The sequence below is a fragment of the Scomber japonicus genome, chromosome 6, assembly GCF_027409825.1.
Source record: "Scomber japonicus isolate fScoJap1 chromosome 6, fScoJap1.pri, whole genome shotgun sequence".
In the NCBI taxonomy this organism is placed as follows: domain Eukaryota; kingdom Metazoa; phylum Chordata; class Actinopteri; order Scombriformes; family Scombridae; genus Scomber; species Scomber japonicus.
In genome coordinates, this window is record NC_070583.1 from 27,359,213 (window position 1) to 27,374,947 (window position 15,735).

A 15,735-nucleotide genomic window follows, 5' to 3' on the forward strand; every position below is an offset into this window, starting at 1 on the left:
TATAAAAATTGCTTTTGATTTGAAGAATCGCTGTGATTTGTGGCCAAAAGTTAAATTCAGGGTTAATCATTATCACATCCATTAAGTTTAAAACTGCTGCCACCAACAGTGTGCAGTAGTAGTTGTTTATGTGTCATGTGCATCCAGGTGCTCATGTGGACGTTCAGATGCCAAAATTAGTTGCATTGGTGAGACACCATTTGTCAGAGAAGAATGTCTCACATGGTGTAACATCACAGAGACCTCTGCCTCCTCTTCCAGGCCTTACAAATAACATGTGACACAAAAAAGGTCTCTCTCCTCTCCTGACTCAATTTGTCATTATCATCCCACCATCATAGATAGGCTATCTTCTACAGACAATGAGGCAACCATTTACATCTCTACCAAACATCAACAGACAATACAATAGGCTTAACATTTTCAAATGAAAGCCATTTGAATACAATATCTATACAAATAGATACACGGAACAGACCTTATAATATCATCATTTTAACTAAGAATTCATAACGTTAATTTACAATTAGATTTGATGTGCTAGGTTTAAATAGCAGTCTTAATGATCGCAATGCAACGTGTGAGTAGCTCTAAACACGCCCACAGTGTGGGGGTTGACATCGCCCTTCCTGCACAGACATAAGTAGAAGCGGCGTGGAGCAGAGCAGCATCTCACATTAAGGCGGGGACTGGTGGGTGTTTTACCGGCAAAAATTCACAAATACTCTCACTGCGGTGACTATTTGTTGAGCCAAATATTTGTGCTTTTAGAGAAACTTTGAACGCGCGCAATGGCTGATACGGTAGAAGTGGAAGTTAAGTCACCCAACGGGGAGGCTCACCTCGACGACCCGGTGCCCAATGGACTGAACAGCGGGAAAAAAGGCAGCTCGGAGACGACGTCCGAGAAGGTGCGGAGGATAGTCATGGCCAACCTGCTGGTGATCCTCACCGTGGCTGGGGTCATCATCGGTGTTTTCATTGGGCTCGGTGTGCGCAACGTGGCGCTCACCAGAACCCAGATGATCTACATCGGTTTTCCTGGTGAAATACTCATCCGTTTGCTGAAGATGATCATCATCCCCCTGGTGGTGTGCAGCCTGGTGTCTGGGTCGGCCAGCATCGACCCCAAAGCCCTGGGCAAACTCGGCGGCTGGGCCATGCTGTTCTTCCTGGTTACCACCTTGATCGCCTCATCCATCGGTGTCATTATGGCTTTCATCATCCAACCTGGGTCGGTGACAGTCAGCAAACCGACGATGACAGACATGGATGGCAGCGTACCTCAAACTAAAGAAGTGGTTGACTCATTCTTAGATTTGATCCGGTGAGTAAGAGTCTGCACGTTTACCCACAGAGTGCACACACACGTGTAAAACAATCACTTTAATCATGATGGATTCAAATGTAAGTGGTGGTTCCACACTTTTAACTTTTAAACATTTAACTTTCTGTTAAGGAACCATATTCTCCTTCCATCTAGTCTTTAGTTTGAATACGTTTACATGGAAATAAATGTAACCACGCGATAGCAGTCAGATTACACGTGTATCTCAGTAAACCTCCTCTCTGCGTGCGCTGCAGCGTAATGCCTGAGCGCAGTTGCATCAGCTGTGTGTCCAAATATCTGAGGATTAACTCCCGGACTCTTCAAACCTCCTTTTTGTAATATTCACTTCAGAATCACTGTATACCGTTAAAAGTTACATTTCAGTCACAGTTTATCTCTATAAAACACTACACTTGTTATCTGGGTAAATTGGACGTCATTCTTCCTGTTATGAGGGTGCTATGAGTGAAATGGTCTCAGCCCCGCTCTGATCTTGCTGGAATTCCATTTCCATTACAGCACCATACTCAAGAATTAGCCCTTTTTTTTATTCAATGGCTCAACACATGCATACTTTAGAAAACTTGTAAAATGCTTGCTCTATCTTGCACCCTTTAGACTTGTTGACCTCTTTTTTTGCATTTTGAAGCCATATGGTGTGTTCATTATCTACTGTACTCCAGACTTTTCTGGTTAGGAATCAGTAGCCCCGGCAGTTAGTCTTTATTTATCAGTGTCACATTCATAAGGCATGAGCAAGCTTCATATTTAACACTTAAGAATGGGAAGCAACAGGCTCAGGAGCTCATTGACTCAGAGGACTGAAATAGTCATGTCAAAGCCTTCTGACACTTTCTCATAGCCACATGCCATTTCATATATTCTTACACAACTGGTTCCTCGAGGTGCATGGGTTTTTTTTTAGCACAGAAATGCCCGATCATCCATGAACCACTTCATCCACCATGTCATTTTTTGCATGCAAACATACTGATCATGGTGACTCCAGCTTCTCATATGTGAGGATTTGCAGCTTAGCACAATATGTTTGCATTTGGACTGTTAAAGAAATCAATTTGGGCACTGGGACAACTTGTTTGAAAATGACAGACTAAAGGAATAAAAGAGAAAAGAATCAGCACATCAATCATTAATGAAAATAATGGTCTACAAGATTGTCTGGTGTTTCACCCCTTATCTGGGTAAACAGTTATTTAGTAAATTAGTGTGTGAAGAAGTTAAACTGTATTGAAACTCTTTCTTGCCACACAGTAGACAAGTACAGTTTTTGTCTGAGCCGAAGAGGCCGAGGATATTTTCCCTCCCAAAGTCAAGAAACTGGCCTCTGTTTAGTATAAACATGGTGTCTCTGGAGTTTGAAGTGAACATCTGAATCCAAGCTTATCATATTTGGTGTCTTCCAAGAGTAGATGCACTGCAAGAGATGATGTGCTTTGCATCTGTTTTTAACATTGTGATTCGTGCACAGATGTTTTGCTTTTGTCAACATTACACGGACCAACACTGAGAGAGATTCATTTGAACCTACATTCATGTTTCAAATTAACATAAAGTCTCAGCGCACATGCAGTCCCGCCAACACGTGTGACTGCATTGCATAATTTTGTCCGCTTGCTTTGAACATTCTTTGGACACGTTCAGCCCTCCATGAATTATGGAATTGTGTGTACTAATAAAAGCCAGAATTTTCCATCCTCCGCCCCTCTGCCCTCCCCTAACAGTGTGACCTAGCCGTGGCAACACCTCCTAAAACATTTCATGCTGCCCAGAGCCAGATTACACATGCAAGACTAACAAGGCAAAACTTATCCAAACGCAGATAAACGTTGTTACCCTGATTTTTGTCAGTAGGCCTTACATAATTTTCTACAAGTTTCAACACAATGGTCTTGTTTTCACAATTGGGATTGGGGTATTTAGTGTTTTGTCTGACTCTGTTCATGTTTTAATTCCTAGATTAAAACGGGTCTCGCACACAGATTTTCATCAAAGAGCAGTTTTACTGTTGACTGATGTTCCTGAATGCAACATCTCAGCACCCATGCCCAGATTTATTTACTGATACTGGCTGCTGTTTCCGGGGGGGTGGGGGAGTAATGTTTGTCCCGTGCAGGACACATGCTGCCGACACACATACACACACGCACACACTTATTTACGCGTTATGTTAATAGGACAGAAGCCAAAACTCGTGCCTCTTATTAGAGGGAATCCTCTCAGCTGGTGTCCTGGTTAGTTTTGACAACAAAGACAATGTTGAACTGTGACTGAAGAGCTGTTCATCAAAGCGTAAAATGTGGCCTGGTCATTGTTAAAGACGTGCACTGCTTAATGCTTGCCTGTCACGAACCACACACACACGTGCATATAGATGCCACCCTACAGGAAAATACCACATCAGCTTAGAGATGCTTGAGTTATGTTTTCCTAACGCATACACAACTCTTCCGGCAGCCAATCCTACACATCCTTGTTGACATTTCTTATCTCCTGCTTTCTGTTTGTTTTCCCACTCTAGTGTCATTTACATGGATTTATTGACCCATATACTATTTGCCTTGAGCTACGAGAAAGCAGTGACAGGAAAACCTGTTAAAGTATTTTGAGGAACAGGTTCACATATGGTCTAAATTTATCCCATCATCTATTTTGATTGATCTTGTAATTTTTTTGTTTGTAGTTTTTTTCTTCTTTTTTATCTGTGGATTCCAGCTGGACATTTTCAATATAATATACAGTAACACATATTCCCAGCACTGCTGCAATCAAGTCGAATTCTTTTCCAGCTATCTCTAAGACATCACCAGTAATATGATGCCACCAAAGAACCAAAGAACATGTATTAAATCATACATTTACCACTGTTTGGAGTATTTTGGCTGGATTTTTTTTTTTTGATTTTCAGAATTTTTAACGTTTGAAAGAATATCTTGTTCGTGTTGCTGAGAGAAACTACATTTGTTAGTTTTTCCCAGCAGTTGAACAGTTAACTAAACAAATGAAAAAGAGATAAGTATTACAACACTGTGGAATGTTGCTTCCATACTTCTCACGTCACCTCAAACTTGCTAACATCATTAGTGGCTCACTGTCAACAGAGTGGGAGGATTTACGGTATGTCCGTCATAAATTCATTCATCTGTCCCATCGAGCACATTGACTTGTGGTTCATGGGAAGGAAACTATTTACGCCACACTTTGCCAGCAGACGTCGGAACAGTCTGTCCTAAACAATCAGCAGGCCGTCATACAGAGAACACACCCACATCATGGTGTTTGACAATGTAGGGCGATACCTGTCACACCAGTCTATTTATTGTTGCTGGTGGTGCAGTAGTCAGTCAGCTAAAGTGTATTTACACAGTCAAATGTGACAACCCCCTCAAAGGGAACTTCTATCAAGACTCTCAGTCAGGTGTAGGGTAAAGTTTAACTGTATATAAATGACTAAGCATACCATGTTTTTATAGCGCGTATAATAAATTATTAATATTATTTTTTTGATTAGTGACTAATTAAAGGTGTGTTTGAGGAAGTGATACACAGGTTTGTAAGACTTTTTTTGTACCCAGGGTTTGGACCTGTTCCAGGAATGAATTAGCCACACAAAAAAACCAAGGAAGAGGAAGTGGATGCTTTCAGGTTGCAGCTTTTGTATTTTCAACTTGATGCCAATTCAGAGTGCACACCCAAAGCAATGGTGTGCATCCAGACCTTACAGACACTAAAATAGTCCTAATAAATACACAGGTAACACCAGTAAACTGATGGATTTGAGTAAAGTTCAAATTAATGCATTTGAATATATCCAAATAATAAACCCTAACATTATCCTGAAAGCCTGGCAGCCTTTTGTTGTGGCCCTGTGCAGCACAACCAGAATTCAGTCATTGAATCTAGCTGCATGCTGGCTTGTCACACAGTCACATGATTGTTTAATCCTTATGCTCTATAGCTCTCAGTGAAAGGGAATGAATGGCTAGAAAGAGCTCGTGAAGTTAATGCCTTATTACTCTAAATCCATTACCAGAGCAGGGTACAGGGGTATCGGGGACACATGGGTTTCATGAGTTCCTGGGAGATTTATTATGCAGTGGGACCTATGTACCTGTGTACGTGTGTGTGTGTGTGTGTGTGTGTGTGTGTATACTTGTTGAATGAATAACACAACACTACTGGGGGCAGAGTAGGGGGAAAAAAAGGATTAATAGTTAAATTCTCTTAGCTATTTCCACATGATCAACCTTGTGATTCTGTCTGTTTGAGCTATCATTGACTTCTGGGGGGGCAAAGCTGCTGTTTCTGTAACACCATCGGCGACAGAAACTGTGTGTAGTTAAATTGTCTGCATCAGTCCAAACTTCATCAGAAACATTTACAATCTTGAAGGAAGCCACTTTATGGCTGAATTGACATTGTGTTTGTATTGGAGGAAAACAATATTTCTCAAAGTGTTATGTTGTTGTTTTTGCATAGAAAGGAGGAACAACAGGATTGATTTTCAAGCACTTGAATTGTATTCTCTTCAGTTACCAAACATGTAATTTCTCGCCTTCCAATTGCAGCCACAACTTTTTTAATTGGATTTTCCGAAGCCATGTGGCGCACATAGAGCACAGGAACAGAATGTGTTATTGAATTCCTTCTTTTTTTTTATTCTCTCTCCACAGAAACATCTTCCCCTCCAACCTGGTGTCTGCTGCCTTTCAATCAGTTAGTTTTGCATCTTTAATTCTATATTTATTTATTCATTTTTACATAATTGTGATTTTACATTGTATAAAGTAAATATTTGGATACAATAACTGACTAGCTTTCTTTCTATTGCAGTATGCAACCAGCTACAAAATGATTACTAAGAATGGCACAGATGGAAACTTGAGCATCACAGTGGAGAAGGTGAAAGACTACACCATAAATGCCCCCACATTATATGACACACGACCTGGTTGTCCTGACTGTGTTTTTCATGTGTTTCTGTGTGTATCCAGGTGCCGTTTGGAATAGACCAGGACGGCATGAATATTCTTGGTCTGGTAGTGTTTGCCATTGTGTTTGGTGTGGCTTTGAGGAAGCTGGGAGAGGAAGGAGAGATCCTGATTAAGTTCTTCAACTCCTTCAATGAGGCCACCATGGTCCTGGTCTCCTGGATCATGTGGTAAGAAAGATCTGCATTCTTCTGGATAGGCTTGATTTGGCTATGGCATGATAAGCTGTGTTATAGGTTCCAAAACCACAACGATCTACAGCATTGTTCTCTTTTGTGATATTTAATGCACTTCCTGTCTTTCTGCAGGTATGCCCCTCTTGGTATCATGTTTCTTGTAGCTGGTAAGATCGTTGAGATGGAGGATGTTGGCACACTGTTTGCCAGCCTGGGGAAATATATAGCCTGCTGTATGATTGGACATGCCATTCATGGCTTTCTTGTGTTGCCCGGCATCTACTTCATCATTACAAGAAAGAATCCATACACCTTCCTCTGGGGGATATTCACAGCTCTGGCAACAGCCTTCGGAACAAGCTCCAGGTATTGAACTTCACAAACTCTCTGGCACACCCACACCTGTTTACCTTACCTGGTTGTTAAATATCAAATACTGAGGTTCCCCTGTTCTGAAACACACTTTCCTCTCTAAAAACACATATGATCACACCTTTTCACCGCAATACACTCACAACCCTAATTCACTTCTTTCTCAGCTCTGCCACCCTGCCTCTGATGATGAAATGTGTGGAGGAAAATAACGGCGTATCGAAGCACATCAGCCGCTTTATCCTGCCCATTGGAGCTACGGTCAACATGGATGGAGCTGCTCTCTTCCAATGTGTGGCTGCTGTTTTCATAGCTCAGCTGAACAGCTATTCTCTCAACTTTATTCAAGTCATTACCATCCTGTAAGTCTGAAGTTACTCAACTGGATCATCTTTGTATCCAAATAGGTTATATTTGAGGCTAATGTCGAATAATCTTCCATTTTTGTACATTTACTGTTTGTAGGAATTCTGTATATAATTGTATTTCCTCTGTCAGTATCTAATTGTGTCATCTTCTCTCTGAATGTGTTAGCGTGACAGCTACAGCATCCAGTGTTGGAGCAGCAGGTATACCCGCTGGTGGTGTGTTGACTCTAGCTATCATTCTGGAGGCAGTCGGATTGCCCACCAATGACATTTCTCTGATCCTGGCTGTTGACTGGCTTGTGTGAGTACATAAACTTTTTATTTTATTTTATGTGGAAATAAATCAGGACAGTCATATGTAACATACCCCACATAATTAAAGTCAGACTCATTACACTCCCTGACATGTGCACCTCCGCAATATCTGTCCACACGTAATGCCTTAGTTGCTTTATCAAGCGCTTTGTGAAATATCATAGTATTAAAATTGCTTGCGGTCCATTCTGTTTTTCTTTAGTGATCGTACCTGCACAATACTGAATGTAGAGGGTGATGCCTTTGGAGCTGGGCTTTTGCAGTTCTTTGTGGACCGTACCAAGCAAGATGATGGAGCAGAGCTGAGTGAGGTCAGGCTCGGAGACCAATCAGCCATGGCACCCGAGCACTCCCCGCTCATTGAGAAACGAGGTGGGAGGGACAACGCAGAAGGTGCTAATGCAGTGGTCCCCCATGAAAAAGAGTCTGCCATGTAATCCATCTGCTGATATCACCAGTGATCCCCTCATATATCTGATGCTCCCCTGAGCTGAAACCTGAGGTTCTGGCCCCCTTTTCCTTGTTTTCTGCCTTGAAGAAAAGAGTGTGTGGAGAGAAGATGGACGTGCACACTACAATGCAAAGAAAAGCCCTCAGTCCCAATAACAAACGTCATGATGGAAATTCAGAATCCTTTCTGTGCACGTTTCCTTTTTTTTTTTTTTTTTTTCTTAGGGACAGTATTGGTTGGTCCTCCTCTATTTTAAAGGCAGAATTTTACCATCTGACCAAGTCCTGTATACAGTTATTAATCCGTCATAAATGGGATTATCAAATGACCAATATATTCTGCCACAGCAATATATATTGTGTTATGAGTCCCTGCAAGAAGTTGGAGGTAATGGCAAATGTTACAAATAGTAGAAATATTGGTCCATTCATGATGCAGAAATGCAAATTTTAGTCCACTGTTACCTCTTCGTACCATCTCCTTTTAATTAAAACATGCATGAGTAAACCACTGGTATTTATCACTTGCTCGTCTTGGTAACCATTTCCTGGTGGAAAATTTCGACTTTAAAAGTTGACGAGGACCTTTGTACAGTACAGTTTGCTGCACCCAGTCTGCATTAGCCAGACAGTCTTTATAGTCTTCATCTGGAAACCATTACATTCAAATTGTTACCATCACCTTTTTTCTTTTATGTTCAATCTTGTCACATTTCAACCTTCAGGTCTAGGAAAATGATCAAGAAGGATCATGTATGTTGTAAGTAGCATAATTTTATGCTTTTTATCTGAACATGCATTATTTGTGTATTTGATCATGCATGGTTACAAGCACTTTCATGCAGATTTCATCCATTTTATTCAAACTATGAACTATGTATGAACATTAGTTTAATGATATTCCATAAAATCTGCATGAAAGTGTGATGTGTGACAAAATACACACATAATGTGGTTTTTAAAAAAAATGTATAGTTATTTTTTAGGGTCTAATTAGTGTGTTATTATGTCTGCGGTTATTTCAAGCCAATGGTTCTGACACCTTTCTCATGAGAAAAATCAGTACATATGTAAACCCCGTTTTGTTAACATTATATTTATTCTCTGAAAGCACACCAAATGAAATTATTTTCTCAATTACGTCCCAAAGAAGAAGAAGAAACTTTCTCAAGGACTCGGCATGTCAACAGACACACACATCGACCTCTGAGTGTTTCCGCCTCTTCAAATGGACTTCAGTGCTGAGGCAGGCAACATAACCTCAGGTTTAACTAATGCTTGAAGACTGTCCTTCAACGGCTCTTTTTAATAGACCAAAAGAAATTCACATTGACTCAGCAAACAGGAAGGAGAACTCTTAATGACATTTCCAGGGAGATATGCTTGTTTTTTTTAATTATAGCCCACATTTTACTCATGCTGCTGTGTAGGCTCAGCACCCCAGCAAGGCACACATGGGTTTGAAAGCACAGTTTGTGACTAGAAGGACAATTTTGTTTGGTGTTGTAAAAAAGTGTGTTTGTGTGTACAAGGATGTCTCTACCTTGTCAAAAGTGAATTTTGACTGTCGACTGTTGCAAATGTAAACCTATTTGTGTTTTGGCTATAATGGTCACAAACATTACTTTTAATGCTTTAGCCTTGTATGTTATTGTTACTGCATCAGATAATTACATGTTTAAAATTCATATTTATTTCTCTAATCAAAATCCAAAGAATTTTATAGCCAATTTTTTAACATTCTAGAATTCTAGTAACTCAAAAATCAGCTTTTTTCCTCTTTCTTTTTCCTTTTTGCCAAGTCCTCCAAGTCACTTTTTTTTTTTTTTCTGTCAATGTTCTTTTTCTTGTTCTTATTTCCATCGTATGGGTAAGAGTCTAGTCTGTGTGTGTGTGTGTACAAGGTGCTTCCATTTGGTGATTTTTCTTATGCGGTTTTGGCATTCAGCATTTGGGAAACTTCAATACTTGAAACTTTGGAAAATGTGTGGTGTAGCAGTGACAGGATACATTTTATTGGCTGTTCAGGAGATAGATACTGCTCATTTTCACTGTAAAGTTGCACTATTGAATGTTCTATCTCTTTCATCAACATCCATATCATCCATATCGCTAAATTCAAGTCAACGATCTTTTAGCTTTCTAGTTTTGCTGTATTGTCTATGGTCATGGATTAAAATCATTTTTCTACAGTCTTATGACACTACTAGATAGCTAAAACATTAAACATAGCTTATCTACATCTACTTTGATTGTGTTTAATGCTTTTTTAAAAAATCCAAGGTTGTAAAGATGTTATCATTCCTTTCTGAGATCTTTCACCATATGGATGTTTGTCTGGTTTGATTGTATTTGGGATGTTTGTATGCACATAGCAGTAGTAGTATTTTTTTTTTTTTTTTTTTAGCAGTGGGGTAATGTGTCAAAGGAATTTCCCAGTTAGAGTCCAAATGTTCTGTCTTTAGATTTTGAAAAATAAATGCCTTTTTTTATTATTTGGCTGTGTCTCATTCCTCTTTGCTGTGATTATGAACCATAATTAGTACACTGCAGTCAGCAACTTACAGTAGTGGCTAAACAAGGACTCCATAGCTACTGTATATTATGTTACACCTTCAGATGCCATGCTATATAAAACCATGCAAAAGGGGAAACATACTTTAAAATGCATTGAGCTTCTTAATGTTTTTATGTCCAAAATTAACCACACACCCTTCTTAAGTGGGGTGTATGATTGTCTGAATACCAGGCCATATATGAACAAAGCTATTTATTTGTAGGTAAATTAAAAGGAATGTTAACACACCTCAAGGAATATAATACAGCATGTGTAGTTTTGACAGGTGCAAGACAACAGATAGTTAAATATGGACTCCTTTCTGCATTCCTTTGATGCTACATTCCTGAGTCCTGTCATAAAATCCTTCACGTCCAAGCCCCAGGCCATATGGCTAGAGCGCCCCCATACATCTTGACAGTAGGGTCATAGTGGAGAGGCCTTGGAGTTACAAAAGGCCTTTTAGTTAGTGTAGTAGTTAAGTGTGTTGTGCCACCTAGTGTTGAACAAGAATGACAACCCCTATCCTTAGCAACAAATTCATAAAGATATGCAGATGTTACACAAGTCTTTTATTTTACCAGTTCATAAAATGGCGTGACATCTTCTTGACACATCACACATCAGTAATAACACTACAGAAAACATGTTGTACCCAGAGGAGCCGTTTTATTTTTAATTTTTAACGTGTCTTTTAAAATCTTTTCTTTGAATCATTTGTATTGAAATTTCCATTTCAGTTAATACGTGACGGGCGCTCAGTAGTATCACACATGATTGAGCTAAAGGTTAATATTCATTTACAAATTCAGGGAACGTTTTAGGTTATCACTAAGGCCTTATATAGCAACTTTTCCTCCTCTCCAACAGACAGCAACAACAGCATCAATGACAATGTGTTTCTTATTTCACCACACGAAAATGTATTCACCCCACAGTTGCCGGGTACCAAATGGCACTGAAATACATAACATTCGTTCATAAACTGTGCAAATCTGGAAGTTTAAATAATCAGTGCAAAACAAGGCAACAGAGTCAAAACAAACAAACAAACAAACAAAAAACCAATAAGGGCAAAACCACTTATTTAACATTTAGTATAATTTGGTACAATATCTTAAATCCTGCTTAAGAGAATGTACACTGTAGCTTTCAACCATAAGCTACTATAAATACCTTTTTAAGTATTTATCATTTTTACAGCAGTCATATTTATACTGTATTGTACAACACATACAGAATTTGTACATCATGTAGTAAATCAAAGAAGTATGCCTGCTATCACAGCACTACTACTTTGATTTATTTATTTTAAAATCCATATCTCACCACTCTAAGTCAGAGTAACAAGTCAGTCTGATGTTAGAATTCATCCCCAATTACTGATAATAGAGAAAAGTGCAACCAGGCATGTCATTATAGTGACTGTCTGCTCATATAGTTTTAGTGAATTTAACAGCAACTGCAGTCATTTTGGCACCGTAACAGTTTCCGGGTGTCATCTTTTCAACCGTTTTAAAAATGTTCTTTATTGTTCAGTAAACAAATACACAATTCAACAGAAAAAAAAGTCTTGAGAGTCTTTCTTTATCCTCTCATAATTTGCTTCTGTCCAGTCTTTTCTTGGAAGGGTTGGGGTATTGGGGATTCTCAATGACCCCCTCTCCAAACTTGAGCTCCAAGAAGGCGCGGGGGTTATTGGGGCCGTAGGCGTTGATGCCAGCAAAGGGCATGGGCACAAGCGGCTGCAGGAAGTGTTCAGGGAACTCAACATCTTGTTTGTGCTCTGTCCACGTGTCCTTGGTCATGATGCCGTTACGTGGGTAGAACGGCCACAGGTCAACGTGAAGGTGGTTGGCCTCGCTGTACTGGACTCTGTAGAAGTCGCCTTCTACCGCACGCTCCCAGACATAGCCGTTAGCATCCACCAGAGAGCCTGAGTCCAGGTTCTTCAGGTGATCACAGTTGGATACATCCTCCAGGTAGATACCCAGGTCCACATCATAGTCCCAGGGGATGATGTCCTGGTGGCGGACAGCACCCAGCAGAGTTCCCCCTTCTAGCCAGTAGCGCACACCAGAGCTTTCCAGGATATTGATGACATACTTGGTAGTTTCTCTGAGTGCTCGCAGACAACAGGGTGGTGTCCAGCGATCCAAATAAAGGTAGTCTGGAGTGTCATCCTGCACAGTGCCGAAGCAGCGAGGTGTCTCCTTACTGCAGCCATACCAGTGCTCCTTCCCTTCAGGAAACAAAAGACGCTTCAGGCCAAAACTCCTCATGAGCTTCCCAGTGGCATCCTTCAGTCGAGTGTCAGCTTTCCACTGGTTGTGAGCTGAGCTGAAGAGGGGCCGGTGGTTTGCGGAGAAACAGGGGCTCTCCAGCAGCTTGACCTTCCAGCCTCTCAGGGCAGTCTGGACAAAGAGTGAGGAGAAAAGGGGTCGGCCCAGAGGTACAGAGAGGTTAAAAAGATCCTCTGTGCGAATCAGAACCACTGCATCCCCTTGTAAAGCCGTGCACACGCTCCCACTGCTCCCAGATGCAGCTGGGGAGTAAGTAGCTGTCCACTCTCTGAGGTTCACTCGCAGGTGAAGACACTGCACAGCCGACCGAGCCAGCACGGGTGCAGCAACCAGCCTCACAGGCCCCCCACCCTCACCTTCCAGCTCCCTGATCAGCCTCTCAATAGCCCGCGGTTGCTCCAATTCCACTCCATCAGGCACCAGCAGCACAAATTCTGTCTGGACATGAAACTCCGGCCTGTGAGCCTGTGGCGGCTGGTCCGGACTGGGAGAGAGCATCAAAAGCCGGGCCCCATCTGGGAGCACCAGGGGCGGGTAAGGAGACATGTCAGCCACAGCCAGGAAAGGAAGCTCAGGTCTCTGTCTGAGGAAGGAAGTGGCCACATCTCCAACATAATTCTCAAAGTTCTCAAACTCCCTGAGAAGCACCGTCACACGAGGGCCACGACTGTGTCCCTCCACCCCGACCACTCCAGGCTCACCTCCAGGCCCTATGAGTCCCCCTAGGCCTCCCCCAAAACCGGAGGCCGGTAGGGAAGCCCTCCTGGTGCCCCTGCCAAGCTCTTTCCTCTTCTCCATCATCTGCTGCTGGGCCCGGGACACATAGTAGAGAATGAGGAGGTTGAGGATGATGGCTCCGGTTAACAAACCCTGGCAAAAACTGATACGCATGGCAACCAGTGTCTGCTTTCCAGTTTGCCTCCGTAAGATTCAGATCAGTGATTTTTAGGTCCCCATTGGTCTAGCACTTGAGAAATGAAAGATCAGTCCGAGCTGTAAAAGACAAGAAAAAAGATATCATGAGCAAAACCACATTTTTCCAACGCAGCCTCTGTATTTTTGCACACAGACAGTATCATCAAGATCAAGCTTTCTTATTAAAAACGCACTTCCACACTACTTCAGAATGGCACTAGGATAAGAAAAACTGTCCAAAAAGCTGTGAATTTTTTTTTTTACTTCAATACCATTTGATACACATTGCAGCACTCTCAATTTTTTCCTACTACAGAATAATTATTAAAATAGTTTAGTGGAATAGTGGAATTTACTAACCTATCCTAACTATTGCAACTTAATTAAAATGTAAAATGAGGTTAGCTTCTTTTGCTCCATGTTTCATATTTCATGTCCTATGTTCTGTAGGTTTGCTGCATTAGTCAATCAATCATTAAAAACGGACTCACCTCAATTTGGATGTAGCACCTTTATTTGTTTACAAAGACAAATACTTGCAGAAAGCATCGCGCACACATCATGCATCAGCATCAAATTGTTACCCAACGTAACAGTAAGCCCTTTAACCTGCACGGTATCTGCTCTTTTCATGGTGCTCCCTATGGGTGCTCCATGTCAGCCAGCTCCTGCAGCAGAGGAGCAAACCTGGCTGAACCGAGGGCAGAAAAAATTAATCTGCATTATAACGTGACGCTAATATTAGTGCGGGAATCGAGTCTCCAACACTTTAAAGAGGAAATCAAAAACTCAGTGTACACAAATTGCAGCAGATGGTTACGTGAATACGTAGATTAGCACAGGCTCACCCCACTGCACTGATTAGCCGCTAAGCTAGCATGCTGGCCGTCCTTGTTGTTGCCCCAAGCAACAACGAAATCGCTTCCGGTCAGAATGCTTCATAATAAAAGCGCCATCTGCGAAATTAAAGGACGGCTTCACATTTCTTTAAGTGTGTTTTAAAACAGTAGTCAGATGGCCAAATGAACATTTTCTTGCAATAGTCTTCATGCCATAACCCTAATATTTCATAATGCGCTTAAAATGTTATTGATGGAGGCCAAAAATCTACAAGCCTCCTTCTTTTAAAAGTTTATATGAAGCTAATACAGATATATGTTAGCCTTTTTAGTGCCAAAGTGTCTCTTCTATTACTATACTTCCAATGCAGCTCAGCAGGGAAACACTGTCTGATTAAACACAAAGAGGGCATTTTGATACTAAACAGATACCCACTTGATATGACTAACTCAGACTGATGAAGCTTCACACAAGATCACACAAGAGGTATTTTAGGCACATTTTTGCCCAAAATGACTGTGAAAATGTATGAATCAATGACAAGCATAGCCACATTATGCATTACTTATGGATGGAATTATAGTGAAAATTAATTATTCTCCTTTTTTCTGAGGAGGCCTGGAACCCTCTGAAAGCCCCCTGGGGGTCCCTGGACCCCACTTTGAGAACCACACTACTAAAAAGTACAAACAATTCTCTTTAATCTTTACTGTGAATATTTTTCAATGAGAATTAAAACCGGAAATAGTGTTGTAGGCTAGATAATTATGTCTAACTTCATGGATCAAAAAAAAAAAATCCCTGCTCACAAAATGGCAGGAAATGAGCTCCTCTAGCGACATGTTCATTGTGTATTGCAGAAAACACGACCCTTTATTTGTCACACACATTGGGCTTTTCCATCAGCAAACACAGGGAGCAGGAAAGAGATCTGGGATTTACAAATTAAGAGTGGCATCCTTTTATGTTAACGCTGGTTTTGTGCAGAAGTACTCAAATCCTTCACTTTGGTGAAGTTAGTAATACTTGAATGTAAAAAACAGTGTATTTCAAGTAAAAGTGCTGCATTTTAAAGCTTACTTAAGTAAAAATACAGTATT

General features: G+C 40.9%; 2 protein-coding genes across 2 annotated transcripts; one reads left to right on the top strand and one right to left on the bottom strand.

Moving 5' to 3' along the window:
• The first annotated feature begins 671 nt into the window (after positions 1-671).
• slc1a5 (solute carrier family 1 member 5) lies at positions 672-8,688 on the top strand. The gene is made up of 8 exons (XM_053320438.1): positions 672-1,327; positions 6,022-6,064; positions 6,182-6,250; positions 6,343-6,509; positions 6,648-6,881; positions 7,055-7,249; positions 7,422-7,556; positions 7,773-8,688. The coding sequence occupies exons 1-8, from the start codon at positions 792-794 to the stop codon at positions 8,005-8,007; spliced, it is 1,614 nt and encodes a 537-aa protein (XP_053176413.1). The 5' UTR covers positions 672-791; the 3' UTR covers positions 8,008-8,688.
• Positions 8,689-11,784: 3,096 nt separating this feature from the next.
• Positions 11,785-14,666, bottom strand: fkrp (fukutin related protein). Its single transcript, XM_053321027.1, has 2 exons — positions 14,287-14,666; positions 11,785-13,873 (listed from the first exon to the last, which is right to left on the bottom strand). Exon 2 carries the CDS (start codon positions 13,769-13,771, stop codon positions 12,173-12,175), a length of 1,599 nt encoding a protein of 532 aa, XP_053177002.1. The 5' UTR covers positions 13,772-13,873; positions 14,287-14,666; the 3' UTR covers positions 11,785-12,172.
• Between the last annotated feature and the right edge of the window lie 1,069 nt (positions 14,667-15,735).

Excerpts from the sequence above, each read along its gene's own strand:
- slc1a5 (XM_053320438.1), top strand. The coding sequence starts at position 792 with ATGGCTGATACGGTAGAAGTGGAAGTTAAGTCACCCAACGGGGAGGCT. Across the intron at positions 6,065-6,181 it reads TGTCTGCTGCCTTTCAATCA|TATGCAACCAGCTACAAAAT; the intron begins GTTAGTTTTGCA and ends TTTCTATTGCAG. Across the intron at positions 7,250-7,421 it reads ATTCAAGTCATTACCATCCT|CGTGACAGCTACAGCATCCA; the intron begins GTAAGTCTGAAG and ends TGAATGTGTTAG.
- fkrp (XM_053321027.1), bottom strand. The coding sequence starts at position 13,771 with ATGCGTATCAGTTTTTGCCAGGGTTTGTTAACCGGAGCCATCATCCTC.